At 45.3% G+C, this 14760-nt stretch overlaps 1 protein-coding gene across 1 annotated transcript; it reads right to left on the bottom strand.

Annotated features, from left to right (window-relative positions):
* Positions 1-11404: 11404 nt before the first annotated feature.
* Positions 11405-13858, bottom strand: Gpr6 (G protein-coupled receptor 6). The gene is made up of 2 exons (XM_005002023.4): positions 13668-13858; positions 11405-13049 (listed from the first exon to the last, which is right to left on the bottom strand). Exon 2 carries the CDS (start codon positions 13028-13030, stop codon positions 11936-11938), a length of 1095 nt encoding a protein of 364 aa, XP_005002080.1. The 5' UTR covers positions 13031-13049; positions 13668-13858; the 3' UTR covers positions 11405-11935.
* Positions 13859-14760: the final 902 nt, after the last annotated feature.

Below are 14760 nucleotides of genomic sequence, written 5' to 3'. Positions count from 1 at the left end.
CTGTTCAATGATCCAATAAAACTCTGTGATATCATTTTCTATCTTATACACTTAAATATACATGCAGTTATATAGTTTAGAGCACTTTCTTTTCCTCTCTTTTGTACAATGACTATTACACATTTTGGGTTTCATTGCTCCCACGGTTCTTAATGCTTTTTTGGAAGAGAGTAAAACCAAATGTGACATAACAGAACAGAATCGGTCAAGTCAAAAGGGTGGACGTAATAGATAATGTAAAAACATAATACAAGGTGATCAACAATGGTTACCATAATGCCTCCCGCTATCTCTAATAGAATTGCCTATATCGTTAGTTATAATACAATTGAACAAAGCAGTAAAGAATAAAACCGACAAAACCAAAACATTGGAGACATTGTAGGTCTTCAAAAGTAGATAAAAGTCAACGAGAATGGGCGTTATAATGAATCTCATTATCTTCTCAGCTGATGCCTAAATTTTCGAACCTGATACTATCCAGCAAAACAGAATAGGGGAACATCAGTTAAAAACCAGATGGTGAGAGTAATACAGGGCTTTAAATCGAGGTAATGGAAAGTCAAAGTGGGTTACTATAATATATCCTGCTATTTTTTTTCCTTTAATTAAAAGGATAAAAATAAAAAAGTAAATAATGGAGTGGAAATTGAGATAAAAGAGGGCATAACAACGAAACAGCACAGATCAAAACATAACCATTTAAGCAAAATAGTGTTTCACCACCAGATAATCCTGACCTAAAAGTAGTTACCATATTGTCTCTTTCCTTGAAATCCTTGAGTACAACTTCGTATACTATAGCATTAAGTATATCAAAACAATGTAAAACCATTTAAGAGAATGACAGCATTACAGAATATTTAGAATCGACTAACAGAAAATGAACAATGGTTTCTGTATAATCTCCTTGTCTTTAAAAGGTTTTTGCTTATACTATCGTACATAATAAAATCCAATAAGATACAGCCTATTTAGACCATTGGAGACAGAAGGACAAAAGCTAGATGAGACTTCAAAACAAGATGATACTAAATCAGTATTACCTATTAAGATGTCATTTTCTCCAAAATAGCTGTTCCTATCATCCAATCTTCTCTGCCTCATTTCTGTTGAGCTCTTATTCTGTCAGCAGCTGTCAGTTTGTCTTCTTCATTTTGTTCTCTGCTCCATTCGTTGTGTCCTCCACTATTTCTGGATTCTTTGTATTTTTCTTTTTTTAGAATATCCTGCAATACTCTCTGTAGAGTTGAATTGGTGGTTGCAAATTCCCCCAGTTCCTCTTTATCCTGGAAGCACCTTGTTTTTCCATCAATTTCCAGGGACAGTTGTGCAGGATATCTCAATCTTAGCTGGAGATTATTATCTTTCAAAGCTTGAATTATTTCCCCCCACGCTCTTCGTGATTTGATGGTTTGTGCAGAGAAATCTGCTGTAATTCTGATGGGTGCTCCCTTGTAAGTGGTCTGTTTCTTGCCTCTGACAGCTTTTAATATTCTGTTCTTGTATTGAATTTCTGGAATTTTTATTATTATATGCCTGGGTGTTGCTCTGTTTGGGTTGTAGGTAGCTGGGGTCCTGTATGCCTCATACATCTGAGTATCTTTACCTTTTGCTAAATTAGGAAAATTCTCCTGGATTATTTCTGTGAGTAGCTTTTGTAGTTCATTTGTTTGTGTCCCTACTTCTTCTTTTATGTTCTTAATCCTTAAGTTATGGCTCCTCTTATCATCTTCTTGTCTTTGTATTATTGCTGTTTGTTTCTTTGTTATTTTTAAGAAGTTTTTCATTTCATTCTCCCATATTACAATTCTGCCCTCCAGTTCAGATAGTCTGTCCTTAGTTTCTTTCAAGCTGTTATGCCAGTCTTCGATAGACTTCTTAGTTTCTTGGTAGTCCCTTTGAACCTGCTTCACGTATTCTATGCTTTCCCTGTTTTCTCCATCAAACAATTCTCCCCTCTTTTTCTGTTCTTCCATTCCACCATCTGTTTTTTCTTGGGTGGTGCTTAGCATTTCTCTAACTATTTTGCATACTTCTAGCTTCAGGTCGTTGATAACTTCATTCCTGAATTGGTCTATGAGGCTCTCTATATGGCGCTTTATGTCTATTGGTGCGGTGTCCGCTATTGCCTATTTCTCAGAATTGGGGGCCGAGGAGCCTTTCTTGTTGCTGCCTCTTCCCATATTCTCTGTTCCTTATATATGCAAGCTTATATGAGAGGCCCAGCTTCTCTCCCTGTCAGCCACAGCCTGATCGAATTGCGCCGGTTAGGTGTTCCCACTCACCGCGGCGCACCAGGCAGCCTACGCGGGGCCCGCCCCTCCCGGCCACCGTCAGGCTCTGGGATCTGGGTTGGGCCAGCTTACAGGGTCTGCTGGCAGTGTCACGCAGGCCAGGCACTTTTCACCAATCCCACCGGAGAGGGGCTCCCGCAGGACTGCCCGGGCCCAGAAAGTCCGCTGGAGTCAAACTGTGGTGGAGTGTGAGTTTCTCTCACTCACCTCACCACTAGTCAGTACATGCCTCCCTTCCCGTCCTGTTTTCGACTCCGTTCACAGACTCCCATTCTCAGAGTTTCCCCGCGTCTCTCTCCTTGCGGAGCCGATGTAGAAGCAGCCAGCCACCACGCGGCAGGAAACCCAAATCGCGGCTTACAATGGCGCGGGGTCCAGCCTCCGCAGCGAGGCTTTTCTGTTCCTGTTTTAGCACCAGGACTGCATTCCAAGTTGGTTTCTCTCAGCCCAGTTCATTCCTGAGTCAGCAGAGCATAACTCCACCTGCTTATGTCTCTTTAGTCCGCACCATACCTGGCTTCTGAGCCTAGTTTTTCAGAGAGCCTCCGGTAGTTGCTGTTATCTGTCCGCCATGTTCTCCCGGAAGTTCCTTTTCTTTGATTTCTTAACGATTGCCATTTTTTCTGGAGTAAGATGGAATCTTGGCATTGAGACAGCATTTTTCTGATGGCCAGAGATGTTGAGTAGTTTTCATATATTTATTGATCATTGTATTTCTTCCTCTGTGAAGTATCTGTTCATTCTTCTTGCCCATTTCTTGATTGTATCTTCAATTTTACATAGTTTTTTTATATCTTTGTATAGTCTAGATATTAATTCTCTATCTGAGTAGTGGCTGGCAAACATTTTCCCATTCTGTAAATTATCTCTTCCCTCTGCTGATTTATTCTTTTACTGTACAGTTTTTAAATCTGAGTTGTTGATTCTAACATTTATTTCATGTGCAGGTGAGGTTCTGTTTAGAAAGTCTTTTCCAACAACTATGTTTTTGAGTGTTTTACCTATTTAATCTGCCAGTAGGTTTAATGTTACTGCTTTGACGTTTAGATCTTTGATCCACTTTGATTTTAATTTAATGTATGGTGAGAGATAACAGTCCAGTTTTGTTTTTCTGTGCACAGATAACCGGTTTTTCCCAGTACCACTTGTGGAATAGGCTGTCTTTCCTCCAACATGTGATTTTGGGTCCTTTGTCAAAGATCAAATAACTGAATGTCTCTGGGAAGTTTCTGTATTCTCAGTTCTGTGTATCTGTTTTTGTTCTGGTACCACACTGTTTTTTATCACCATTGCTTTGTAATATAGCTTGAAGGCAGGTATTTTAATTCTTTTGTTTTCCTCTTGTTGACTGAAATTCCTTTTGCTCTTCTTCTGGTTGCTTATTCTGGTTCCATATGAATTTTAGGATTGTTTTTCTAGATCTGTAAACGTACAGAAGGAAGAAAACAGCCAGTTGTGGTGGTGCACTTGGGAGGCTGAAGCAAAAGGATCACTGTGAGTCTGAGGCCAGCACAGGCTACAAAGTGAGTTCAAAGCCAGCCTGAACTGCATAGGGAAACTGTCTCAAAAAGACAAAAAAAGGAAAATAGTAAAGTATAAAAATAATTTAAGAGTGAGAAAAGTAAAATAAAAATATAAAATGAAAAAACACTGCCGTCAAATGAAGAATAATAAAAGAAAATTTTCTATTGTTTTGGGCAACCTAAAGTTAAGGAGCAGAGCTCAAGCCAGCTGTATTTCTCTACACTCTGGAAGTGACAGGTGCCAGCCCACCCCCCCCCCCAAACACCGCTGAATGTAGAACTCTACTTATACTAAGAACACACAGTGAGAGCTTCCCTTCCTGTGTCATTCAGGTGGAACCTGGCCTCTGGCGGTGGGAAGCCAGCATGCGCCTCCTCTGGGACCCAAGTTCAGACACTCAGCTTTCCACACACTGTTGTCTCTGCCCGCTCTTGCTCTGTGACTGTAGCTGTGGGTGCTTGTATCAGGTCACCCACCAATTGTTGACTGTAGAAGGCCACTGTGGAGCAGTGTTCTGCAGTTCTCCAGTTGTCCACCAGCAAAAAGTTGTTAGCTTCAGTTTGCCTCCCAGCTGGCAGCTAGCCTTCCCTCCTTGGAATGGTCTATTTCTTCTGTATCACTTAGTCTTATTTTTTTCTTCCTCTGTTAGTTCCCTCGTGATTTTATGGTAACCTCCAGTCACTTCAATTCCTGTCCAAGCTTCAGCCTCCCAAGTGCACCACCACAACTGGCTGTTTTCCTCCTTCTGTACGTTTACAGATACAGAAAAACAATCCTAAAATTCATATGGAACCAGAATAAGCAACCAGAAGAAGAGCAAAAGGAATTTCAGTCAACAAGAGGAAAACAGAAGAATTAAAATACCTGACTTCAAGCTATACTACAAAGCAATGGTGATAAAAACAGTGTGGTACTGGAACAAAAACAGATACACAGAACTGAGAATACAGAAACTTCCCAGAGACATTCAGACATTCCCAGACTCTGTCCTGGAGAAGCTAAGTTAGTGGCACTCACCGCTCCACCGTTTTTCTTGAATCTCCTCATACTTATTTTAAAAATTGAAAAAAATCACATTCCTTCTTCGCTGCATTCAATCTAGTTCTCCCCACATTCTCCACTAAAGCTGCCTCCTGTGGCTCAGGGACCACAATATTCCTACATCTAACACCTTCCAAGCCCTAGATTACGTGACCTCTTGACAGCCTTTATGCTTACACCCTTATTTTTTCCCATTTGCCTCACCAAAGTCTCTGCTGGGTGCTCCCGTAGATTTTTTTTTTTTTTTTTTTTGCATTCCTTTACTCGACTTCCACATGATTTTGCATCCCACGCTGTGGCTGTGGCTCCTGCTTATTCTTCCCATGATTTTACTTCACCCTAAGGTCAGTGAGTACAGAAATGATACCTCCATCACACCATCCTTGGAAGGTCTCAAGCCACATGGCCAGCTGTCTCCACTTTGACCTCCTAAAATTTAGACTATGAAAAACATGGCTCATCTTCTTCTTCCTATAATCTGCCTCCCACCCCATTCCTTTGTTACCAAATTCATTCAGTTTAACATCCCTGAGTCCTAATCTATCCCTCAACACTCACCATTCTGAGACATTCAGCTTTTTTTACTTCTCTTGGACCCATCTCCTTCTGAAAGCGTTTCCCCGGCTAAGCCCAGACTGGCATCACTTCTTACTTGGATTACTGCAGCCAGCTTCCAGAAGAGTCTTGGGACCCAGTATTTCCCACTAGCAATCCATTCCAATGCAGTTACTGCTACCCCGTGTCTCTGTTACTTTTCCCTTGTTGTTGAGACAAAATATCTGATACCAGTTTCAGTCCCTACTCAGTTGACTCCAAGGAAGGATGGCCTGGCTGAGGGGCAGCCATTCGTGGCCACTGCAAACAGCAAGACTGAAAAGTGCAAAAGAGTAAAGACATGCTTTTTCCCTGCTCTTACACTGTGTGTCAGCTCCACCCTGGGAGAGTGTAGCGCTCACATGACCAGTCCTAGTGCTAGATAACAAACCAATCACAAAAGCCAGGCTTGGCCGTGTCCATGATTGTACGGGGCTTGAGGGGGCCATCCGAACACAAACCGTAACACCCAGCAAACTCAGCTCCTGCCACTTTCTCTGTAGACTCCACATCTTATGCACTCTGCCCATCTGGAATGGTCTGGGTTTCTCTGAAGGAGTCATGCTCTTGTGCTTTATTCTAGAATATACCCCTTGGTCTGGAACATCCACTTTTAATGCTCTTCAGGTTCAAAATTTCTTTTGTTCCTCTAGACTCAGCTTGATGTTGCCTCCCCAACAGTCTTCCACAGCCTCCTGACCTTCCCGCAGCATCCTGTTCTCACTGTGTACGGACTCTTTTGTTGCATTTCTTGTCAGTTCTTTTCTTGGGCTTGTATCTGTTATTTATATGACAAAGGGAGATCTCAGATATGATTAAGTTAAGGATTCTGAGATGCATGATTCAGGCAGGATGAAAGTGTAATCATAAGCATCTTTATAAGAGGGAGGCACAGGGAGAGCTGACCTACAAAAGGCAATGTGACCTCTGAAGCAAGATGATAGTTTCCAAGGTGGAGGAAGTGACCCCAACTGTGTCTTCGAAATTGGAAAAGGCAAGGAAACACTGGACATTGCAATTTTAGCCCTGTGAAATTGATTTCAGAATTCTGATTTCTACAACTGTAAGAGAACAAACATGCTTTTTTCCCCCTGTAACTTGTTATAGCAGCAATAGGAGGCAAATATGGGGCCCTGTCATGGCGTCGTGCTCTAGAGATCACCGCTGTTAATCTCCTCTAGCTGTGCTCTTTCTCTTGGAATTAAGAGCCTATGTTTTTACTTATAAACAGGCCCCAGATATCTAGGACCCCAGAAATCCTTACTGAAAAACATTGTTATCTGAGGCCTCTTTCTATAGACCTCCTCCCTGAATTTGTCCTTTTGAGACAGATTGCAGTCCTAGTGGGGGTGTCCCCAGCCTTGAGAGTAATCAAGGGAGCTCCTGTTGCTGGGCTGAGGCACTGTGTAGGTTCAGACTAAAAAGCAGAAGAGCAGAGAAACAGATCAGATAGGAGGCTCCTGCGATAACTGAGACAATGTGTGTTGGTAATGGGGCAGAGGGTGATTCTGGGTATGCCTATGTGAAAATAAAGACTACAAGCTTTATGACATAAAATCATGATGTGTGAGAGAAGGGTAAATATGATTCAAGGTTTCTGACTTGAGAACTACAAAATAGCATTGCAGTTACCTTAGATAAATAGTAAATAAATGATGATAGTAGGCTTGGGGGTAAAGATTACTGGCCCAATGGAAATGTGTTCAGTGTAGGATGCCCATTAGACAACAGAGTGGGTAGGTTGTTAGATATTTGACTTTATAAAAGATTGTGTGCTTCTAGAGGCTAGGACAGTGCCTTGTGATAGGAGATTCCTAACTGATGTTTGATAGTCAAATGAATATGTGATGACTCCATGGAAATATTTCAATATCTACTCAGTTTTCTGTTCTGACATCACCACATTGGTTAATGTCAAACATATTGACTTTACGTGTCTGGCTGTGAGTGTCAGGGTTATTCATAATCTAAGTGTCTAGTATCTTCTTGTTGTAGGCTCTCCCAAACATTTTGATTAGGACAGGGGTTGATATTGAATATTAATATCAGTCAGAAACCTGGTCTGTATCTTATTCATCTCACACTAAAGTTTCATGATGTGCTGATTGCAAGAAAATTTTCCCTGTAATTATAAGTTGTAACACAATATTGACTTCTTTGTTCCACCTCTGAAATTACACTGTTTCCTCTCCACGTTCGTGGAAGCTAACAGCTAGCACATTTGTGTTTAGAGCATTTGAGAACATTCCAGACCCCAGGACTTCAAACAGTGTCTGAGGATGCTGAGTCTATGAATACTGGTTCTTTAAAAAAGTTTTAATTTGATGAATGAGCAATAATATGCTGATCTTCCTAGCTCTAAATTTATAGACACTATGAATACCACACCTATGAAACATAGCTGTGTTTTACAGGGCTGAAAAGGTCACATTTCTGCTGTTAGCTGCTAGAGAATCCGTTGCTCATGCCCTTTTCCCTTGTACCTTCCAACAATCAAGGTTTGCTCCCTTCTCCCTCTCCTAAGCTGCTCCTGCAAGTTTGTCAGTGACACTGACTTTAAAATCTTTAGCCATTCTTTAAGTCCTCGGTCCACTAATTCTGGTGGCAACATTTGGGCCCGTTAGCTGCTCCTGCCTCACACATCCTCTTCCCCTTTCTTTTGGGTCACTGTGAGCTCTTGTTTTCCTCCCACATCACTTACTGCTTCTTTCTCCTTTTATTTAATCCTCTAGGTCCTTGATTTGTGGATGCATTGGTTCACTGGGACTCAGCCCTCCTCCTTCCCCCTCTCCTCTCCTCTCCTCTCCTCTCCTCTCCTCTCCTCTCCTCTCTTTTCCTCTCCTCTCCTCTCCTTTCCTCTCCTCTCTTCTCCTCTCCTCTCCTCTTTCCTGCTCTTCTCTGTCCACATGCACTCCTAAAGTGACCCCATTCACACCCGTGGCCTTAAATATCACCTATAAGTTGAGAAATTCCCAATTCATGCCATTTGAATCTCTCTCCTGAACTCCAGACATATATAGCTACCTCTCTCTGCCTGTTTGATTCATCTTTAAGGTGAATATAATAATAGCAATGCCTTGCTCACGGCACCAGTACTGGGTGTTCTGAACGGGAAGACCTGCTTTCCGACCTTCTCCACCTGCTCAGTACCTGGGGAAAGTGACCTACGTGCTCTGCATCCAAGAGTTGTCTTGCTTTCTGGTTTCTGATGGAGTTTAATGAATGGAAATTGCTTTCAGGGAGTGAAACGGTGGAGATGGTGGTTCAGTGATTTACTCTTGAACCTCTCCCCCTCTGTCAGGCCACAGGTTGGCAGTGGTAGCTTCCTTCTATTCAACCCTGGATAGCTGGCAACACCAGCAGCCCTCTCTCCTGGCTGTAGGTCCTGAGGTCCTCTCATTCACCTCTGGTAGTCCTGCTGGTCTGAGCTGGGAAGCAGAGAGGGGCTTCACTCCCTTGCACTGTTTTATCTACACTCACATTTTAATCAATAGATACTTTACGAGACTCCCCACACTCACCTGGTTTGAGGGCGCTGGTTGTTTTTTGCTAGGATTTGATTAATTCAAGACTGTTGTGTGATTAAATGAACTGATACTTAAGTGCTCAGAGTAATGTCTGACATATGATAAGTACTGAGAAGTGTTTGTGAAATAAACTGCCCACATGAGCTGCTTTTCATTTACAAATCTGGGACAAATTTTTAAAGTTCTTTCACCATTCCTGTATTAGTCAAGATTCTCCAGACACACAGAGTGATGCGGGAAGACTGGATGAATATACCATTGATTAGGGAAGTGGCTGGACTTTGCAATTATGGAGGTTGGAAAATACAGAATCTGCAGCGTGGGTTCATGGGCTGGAGACCCAGGAGAGTTGATGTTTTCGAGGCTGTCTGCTATAGAACCTGAAGAAGTCAATCTTGCAGATAATATGTGAAGGCAATCTGCTGCAGAATTCTTTTGCTCAGGAGGAGCCAGACTTTTTGTTCTATTAGGGTCCTTATGTGCTTGCTTTACCCCCCCCCCCACACATTATGGAGGGTGATCTGTTTTATTAAAAATCCACCCATCTGAGTGTCACTCTCTTCCTAAAACACCCTGGCAGACCCCAGAGTGACTGACCAAACAGTTAAGTTGTCACATACAATTTACCCACCCGCTTGTCAATATCACTCCTCTCCCTGGTTTTTTCTTGCTACCTAACTAAAGGCTCCTCTATTCACTCTTTTACTCAAGGTGACCAAGAAATGAAAGGAGGAATGAGGGAAAGAGGAGGAGGAATTAAAGAATTAAGGTGTGTTGTGACCATGCACCCGCTCGCACGAGGAATGTAATCATTATGTCCTGCAAACCTGTACTAATATACAATAGAAACTGAAAAGAATCTTCATCAAGGGCACAAAGAACTGAGGACCAAGAAGAGGCTGGCTTCTTCCAGTGTAATACCCAGCTTCCTGGTGACACCTTGCTTTCCCCTGCTCCCTTTGTCCAGCTGAGCTGGCCTTGAACTCGCCAAGTATGTTCATCCTGCAGCTTTTACGCTCACTACCTTTCCTGAGATCTGTTCCCTCATAGTCTAATATGGCCCCCACCCTCACTTCACTGTCTTCCTCTTGCGTGGATTCAGAGACTTTGCCAGTCACCCCAACAAATACAGCATCGTCTATTGCTTGCCACCCCGCATCATGCTGCTTCTTCAGCCTTTATAGCATTTATGCTAAGATGACACTTTGTGTGTGTGTGTTTGTGTAAGGGCCAGCCTCCCTAGGACATGCCACCAAGTGCACAGAGCCTTGTTTGACTATTTACTTCCCTGCCACATCCCCAGCGTTGCAACTTGTCAAGCATATAGTAGGCACCCAATACATAAGAAATCTATTAATGAATTAGCTTGTGTGTATTTTTCTGAGTCTGAGGACTAATAACTACAAGTGCTTGTGGGCATCTTTCTTCCCAGGAGCTCAGATGAATTATAATGGGAAAATATAATTAGTGTTTAAATTTTAATAAAAATTATTATAGTAAAAGACACATCATTGATTCTCCCGAATACTCCCCTTAGCTTCAGACACACATTCCACCCTTCTTGTCACTTTCTGAAGCAGTTCTGGAGCCTTTCATGAGTGTCTTTAGTTACACCCTCATGGCTGCTTTGATGTCCTGAATCAATTCAAAAAGCTTATCTTTCATGGTCATTTTGACTTTGGGGAAGAGCTAGTGACTAAGGTGTATGAAGATACACTGTCTTTTTTCTTATAAACCCGACTTTCTGTTGGGTGGCACTTTGCAGCAGTATTCATTGTATTTGTGGTCATCTTGTAAAGACACTTACAAAAGAGGACTTCCAACCCTGCTTCAGAAATTGACAAGCACGACAGGTAACTTAGCTTGAAGTTAGAAGGAATATTTTGAAGGGAGTTAATAGCAGTATGAGACATGTCCTTTACTGTAATGATTTTGTAAAAATTTAAACCTTCACTGTATATTTTGACTACATCTTTTGGAGAATCTATTTCATAATGTTGCTCAACTGGCCAGCAACAACATACTAAGTCAATATGAACATTGAACATTTAAAATTTTGGCCATTCTTGATAACTTAAAAGTGAAAGTTGTAGTTTCAAGATTCACAAATACACATGCTAATGTGGAAGAATTGTTTTATCTTCTGAAACTTGTTTCCTAACCCAGTAACCGAGGGAATAGATTAACTGCACCAGTAACACATAACCAGGGTTCTGTGCCTGTTGTTACATGAGTATGTCATTCCCTGCTAGTCCCTACCTCACCGTGTGTGTTCTGGTGAATTTACCAGCAGAATTCGAATGTGCATAATTTCTTACATTAAGATTTTTCTCAGGAGGCAGATCATATTTAATAAACTTTTAGAGTAAATGCATTCATAATTTAGCTCTCAACTAGTAATCCTAATAATCATGTCAAAAATCACATTTTAGAATGTGTTTATTTGCGTACAAAATATGTTGTGATTTGTCAATGCATGTGCAGCAAAATATCCTATCACATACAACAAAAATACATATTTTATTACCTTTCCCTCTGCCCTTGAAAACGGCAACACTGTTTTGGCAGTTCAGCAGCTAAAAATAAAGTGCTATTATATTAAGCAATATCAGAATGTCTTCACTTAACAAATGTGATGTACAGTTCGAGTACACAACCACATCCCTTCGTTGGTTTTTCACAGCACAGGAAGCTCCACATCCTGAACACCCCTAGAAGATACAAAGATTTGTATATATATGTACACGTGTATACACTGTATATATAAAGTGCCAACAAGCCTCTTTGTCCTTGTGAGTTTGTTGCGTTTATGTTCCATCCTCTTTTCCCCCCTCGAAGTCAGAGTCATGCCACGGGGATCTTAGAGTTCATCAGCAGGCACCAAGGAGCTCACCAAAGGCAGGCTTGGGGCGGGGGGATGCGGCGTTGGTGAGAGGGCGCGGAGGGAGCCCTTCAGACCTCACTCGGGGACCTGGAGCGGAAGGGCACTTTGGACTGGAAGCAGCCACAGAACAGGAGCCACAAGGCGCGCTGGATCTCCTGGTTGCGGAAGGCGTAGATGACTGGATTGATCATGGAGTTGTAGGTGGCAGGCAGCACGGTGACATAGGTGTAGATGGCCGGGTCTTCGTGGCTCCCCACCACACAGTAGATGGCAAAGGGCAGCCAGCTGGCAGCGAAAGTGCCCAGCACCACGGCCAGCGTTCCCACGCCCTTTCTGGTGGCCGCGAGGTGGGGAGGCGCCAGGCAGTGCTGCTGCAGCGCAATCTGGTGTGCGTGGCGCCAGACCACCTGGCAGATGCGCACGTACAGGTGCAGCATGACGCCGAAGACCGCGAAGAAGGCAGCGGAGAGCAGCGCTACGTGGCTGCGCGTCAGCGGGCGCACCACGCTGCAGGAGGCGCGCTCGGCCAAGCAGTTCCAGCCGAGCACCGGCAACAGCCCGAGGCCAAGGGACACAGTCCAGGTGGCGGCGAGCAGGAAGTGCACGCCCAGCAGGGTCCGGCGCGAGTAATAGGTGAGCGCGTTGTAGAGGGACAGGTAACGGTCCACTGTGATGGCCAGCAGGCTGCTGACCGAGGCGGCGAAAGACGACACCAGGAAGCCCACCGTGAGCAGGCTCACAGTCTCCGAGGGCACCACGTACTGGAACACGAAGTGCAGGATGAGGCCACAGCCCGCCAGCAGGTCAGCGGTGGCCAGACTGCCCACGAGCACGAACATGGGAGTGCGCAGCGCCGGCGTGGATGCTATGAGTGCTACCACTAGCGCGTTTTCACCCGCGATCACCGTTCCGGACACGCACAGCAGCACGTCCCAGGGATTCACCGCTGACAGCAGCAGTCCTGGAGGCCCCGCAGACAGCTGCGATGATAGCTCCAGCGACCCGTTAGCTCCGCCGCCGCCGCCTCCCAGCGCTGCAGCTGCGGCAGGGGGGCCCCATTCACTGGGGTCCGGCGCCCCTGCAGCTGTGGCCGTCGCCGCCACTCCCTCGGCCGCCACTGCCACCACCTGGGACTCATTGAGCGAGGCGGCGCTCGCGTTCATCGCTGCCAGATACTGCACCCTGCGGAGGGAGGGCAGGTGTCAGGAGCGAGGTGAGGGCTCCCAGGGGGCCACCCCCCAGCCCCGGCGCAGGTGTCCCGCTCTAAGCTCCCCCTTCGAATTGCCCCTTACACCTCAGGACCCCGGGGCAGAGCAGGAAACCAGTCAAGTAGCAACCCAGGAGAAGCACCTGTTGAGCTAGCCAGTCAATGAAAGACACCAAGTGTCAGCACATGCTTTTGAGTTTTTGCACGTATGTACACACGGGTACCAGCCACTTGTGCACAGAGATCATTCCCGTGAGTGTGCCTGTACTTGCACACGCTCCCAAGTGCTTTGAGCTAGAAATCCGAGCTGGGATTGAGCAGCGCGGTCTGCACTTTTGCGGGCTGGGCGGCGGGGCGCTGTCCGCGGTGCTGAACGCGAAGTTTACGATCGCTCTGTCGAGACAGCTCTAGAGCCCTGAGACCCCGGGAAGCCGGCTAGGCATAGGGGGTCTGGGGCCGGGAGGTGTGCGAGGGCCCTGGGGGTCAATCTTGCCTCCTTCTCCCTGGCTTCCAGAAAGACCCGCTCCGGGCTGTCCATGACCCCTTGGCGCCTTCCCCAAACCCTCAAAGTTCCCCCGGGCCCGGCCGCTCACCTGGGAGGTCCAGAGGTCGCTGGTCATGCGTGCCAGGGCGGGGAGCCCGACCGAGCTCCCTGCGCCGGGGGACCGAGCAGCTGCTGGCCGGGAGGCAAGCGCGGGACGCCTGGCGCCTGTCGCTGTGCCCGCGCCGCCGCGAGTGAGAGACGCGGGCAGGAGAGGCGGCTGCGAGCTGCGCGCCGCGGGAAATCGACAGGCGGGGCGCGGTGACGTCAGGCTCGGCTCCGGTACCGGCCCAGCCTGCCCTTGCTGGGCCGCCCATCATCCCGCAAAGATATCTCTGGGGCTCAAGGAGGGAGGAAAACAGAGATTCTATCTCAAACCCAGAGCAGAGAAGCCTGGGCAGAGAGGGTGAGCTGGCAGCGGAGGGGTGAGTGGTGCCAGCTGTACAGCAAATCCCATGGTCAATGGCCAGTGAGGGGCCAGGTGAAGATCGAACCCTGAAGAGGTGACGTTGGAAAAGGGCCCTGGAGAGGACAGTAACCGTCTAAGGGGAAAAGTTAGCGCTGCTTGAGAAATAAGAAAAAAAAATTGGGGGAAGAAAATTCTCCTTTTGAAAGCATGTTTATGGTACTGTCAGTTGAGCAGAACCAGAGGAGAAATGCAAAATTGTGGGGACCAGAGGAAAGATGAATGTGTAAGGGACATTTGGAGCGTTTGAGGAATACAGCCCCACCACCACCACCACCACCGGGGCTACCTGTACAATTGGCCTCTTTCCCGTTATCCTTCTTGAAATACAACCGGTTTCAGCACAATCTACTCTGTCTGCAATTTCCCGAATTCAGTGGCTGATTGTATCCTTGGAACTCACTCTTTAATTAAAGACAAGGTCTGTGTCTTGTTAGAAAAGAAGAAAACAGCAGAACGTGATTTACTTTCCTGCCAATAGACTTTGCCCTGTTAATTAGTACTCTATAAAACAAATTGCAGGGCAAAAATAGTGATAATTCAGCTGCAGCAGACTTCAGTAGGCAGAAGTTTTATTTTCAGCCCAGATAAATCATCCTTTTCATTTAAAGGTGTTTTGTATTGTCAGTAAAATACTAAAATGCAGGTATTCGTCTTCCTCATCTTCTGTTTTAATCAG

This window comes from Cavia porcellus, unplaced genomic scaffold (assembly GCF_034190915.1).
Source record: "Cavia porcellus strain 051 isolate PalLab524CR breed Dunkin Hartley unplaced genomic scaffold, mCavPor4.1 scaffold_7, whole genome shotgun sequence".
NCBI lineage: Eukaryota > Metazoa > Chordata > Mammalia > Rodentia > Caviidae > Cavia > Cavia porcellus.
The sequence above is the reverse complement of the archived record's forward strand: the minus strand, read 5'-3'. Positions and strand labels throughout refer to the sequence as shown.

Excerpts from the sequence above, each read along its gene's own strand:
- Gpr6 (XM_005002023.4), bottom strand. The coding sequence starts at position 13,030 with ATGAACGCGAGCGCCGCCTCGCTCAATGAGTCCCAGGTGGTGGCAGTG.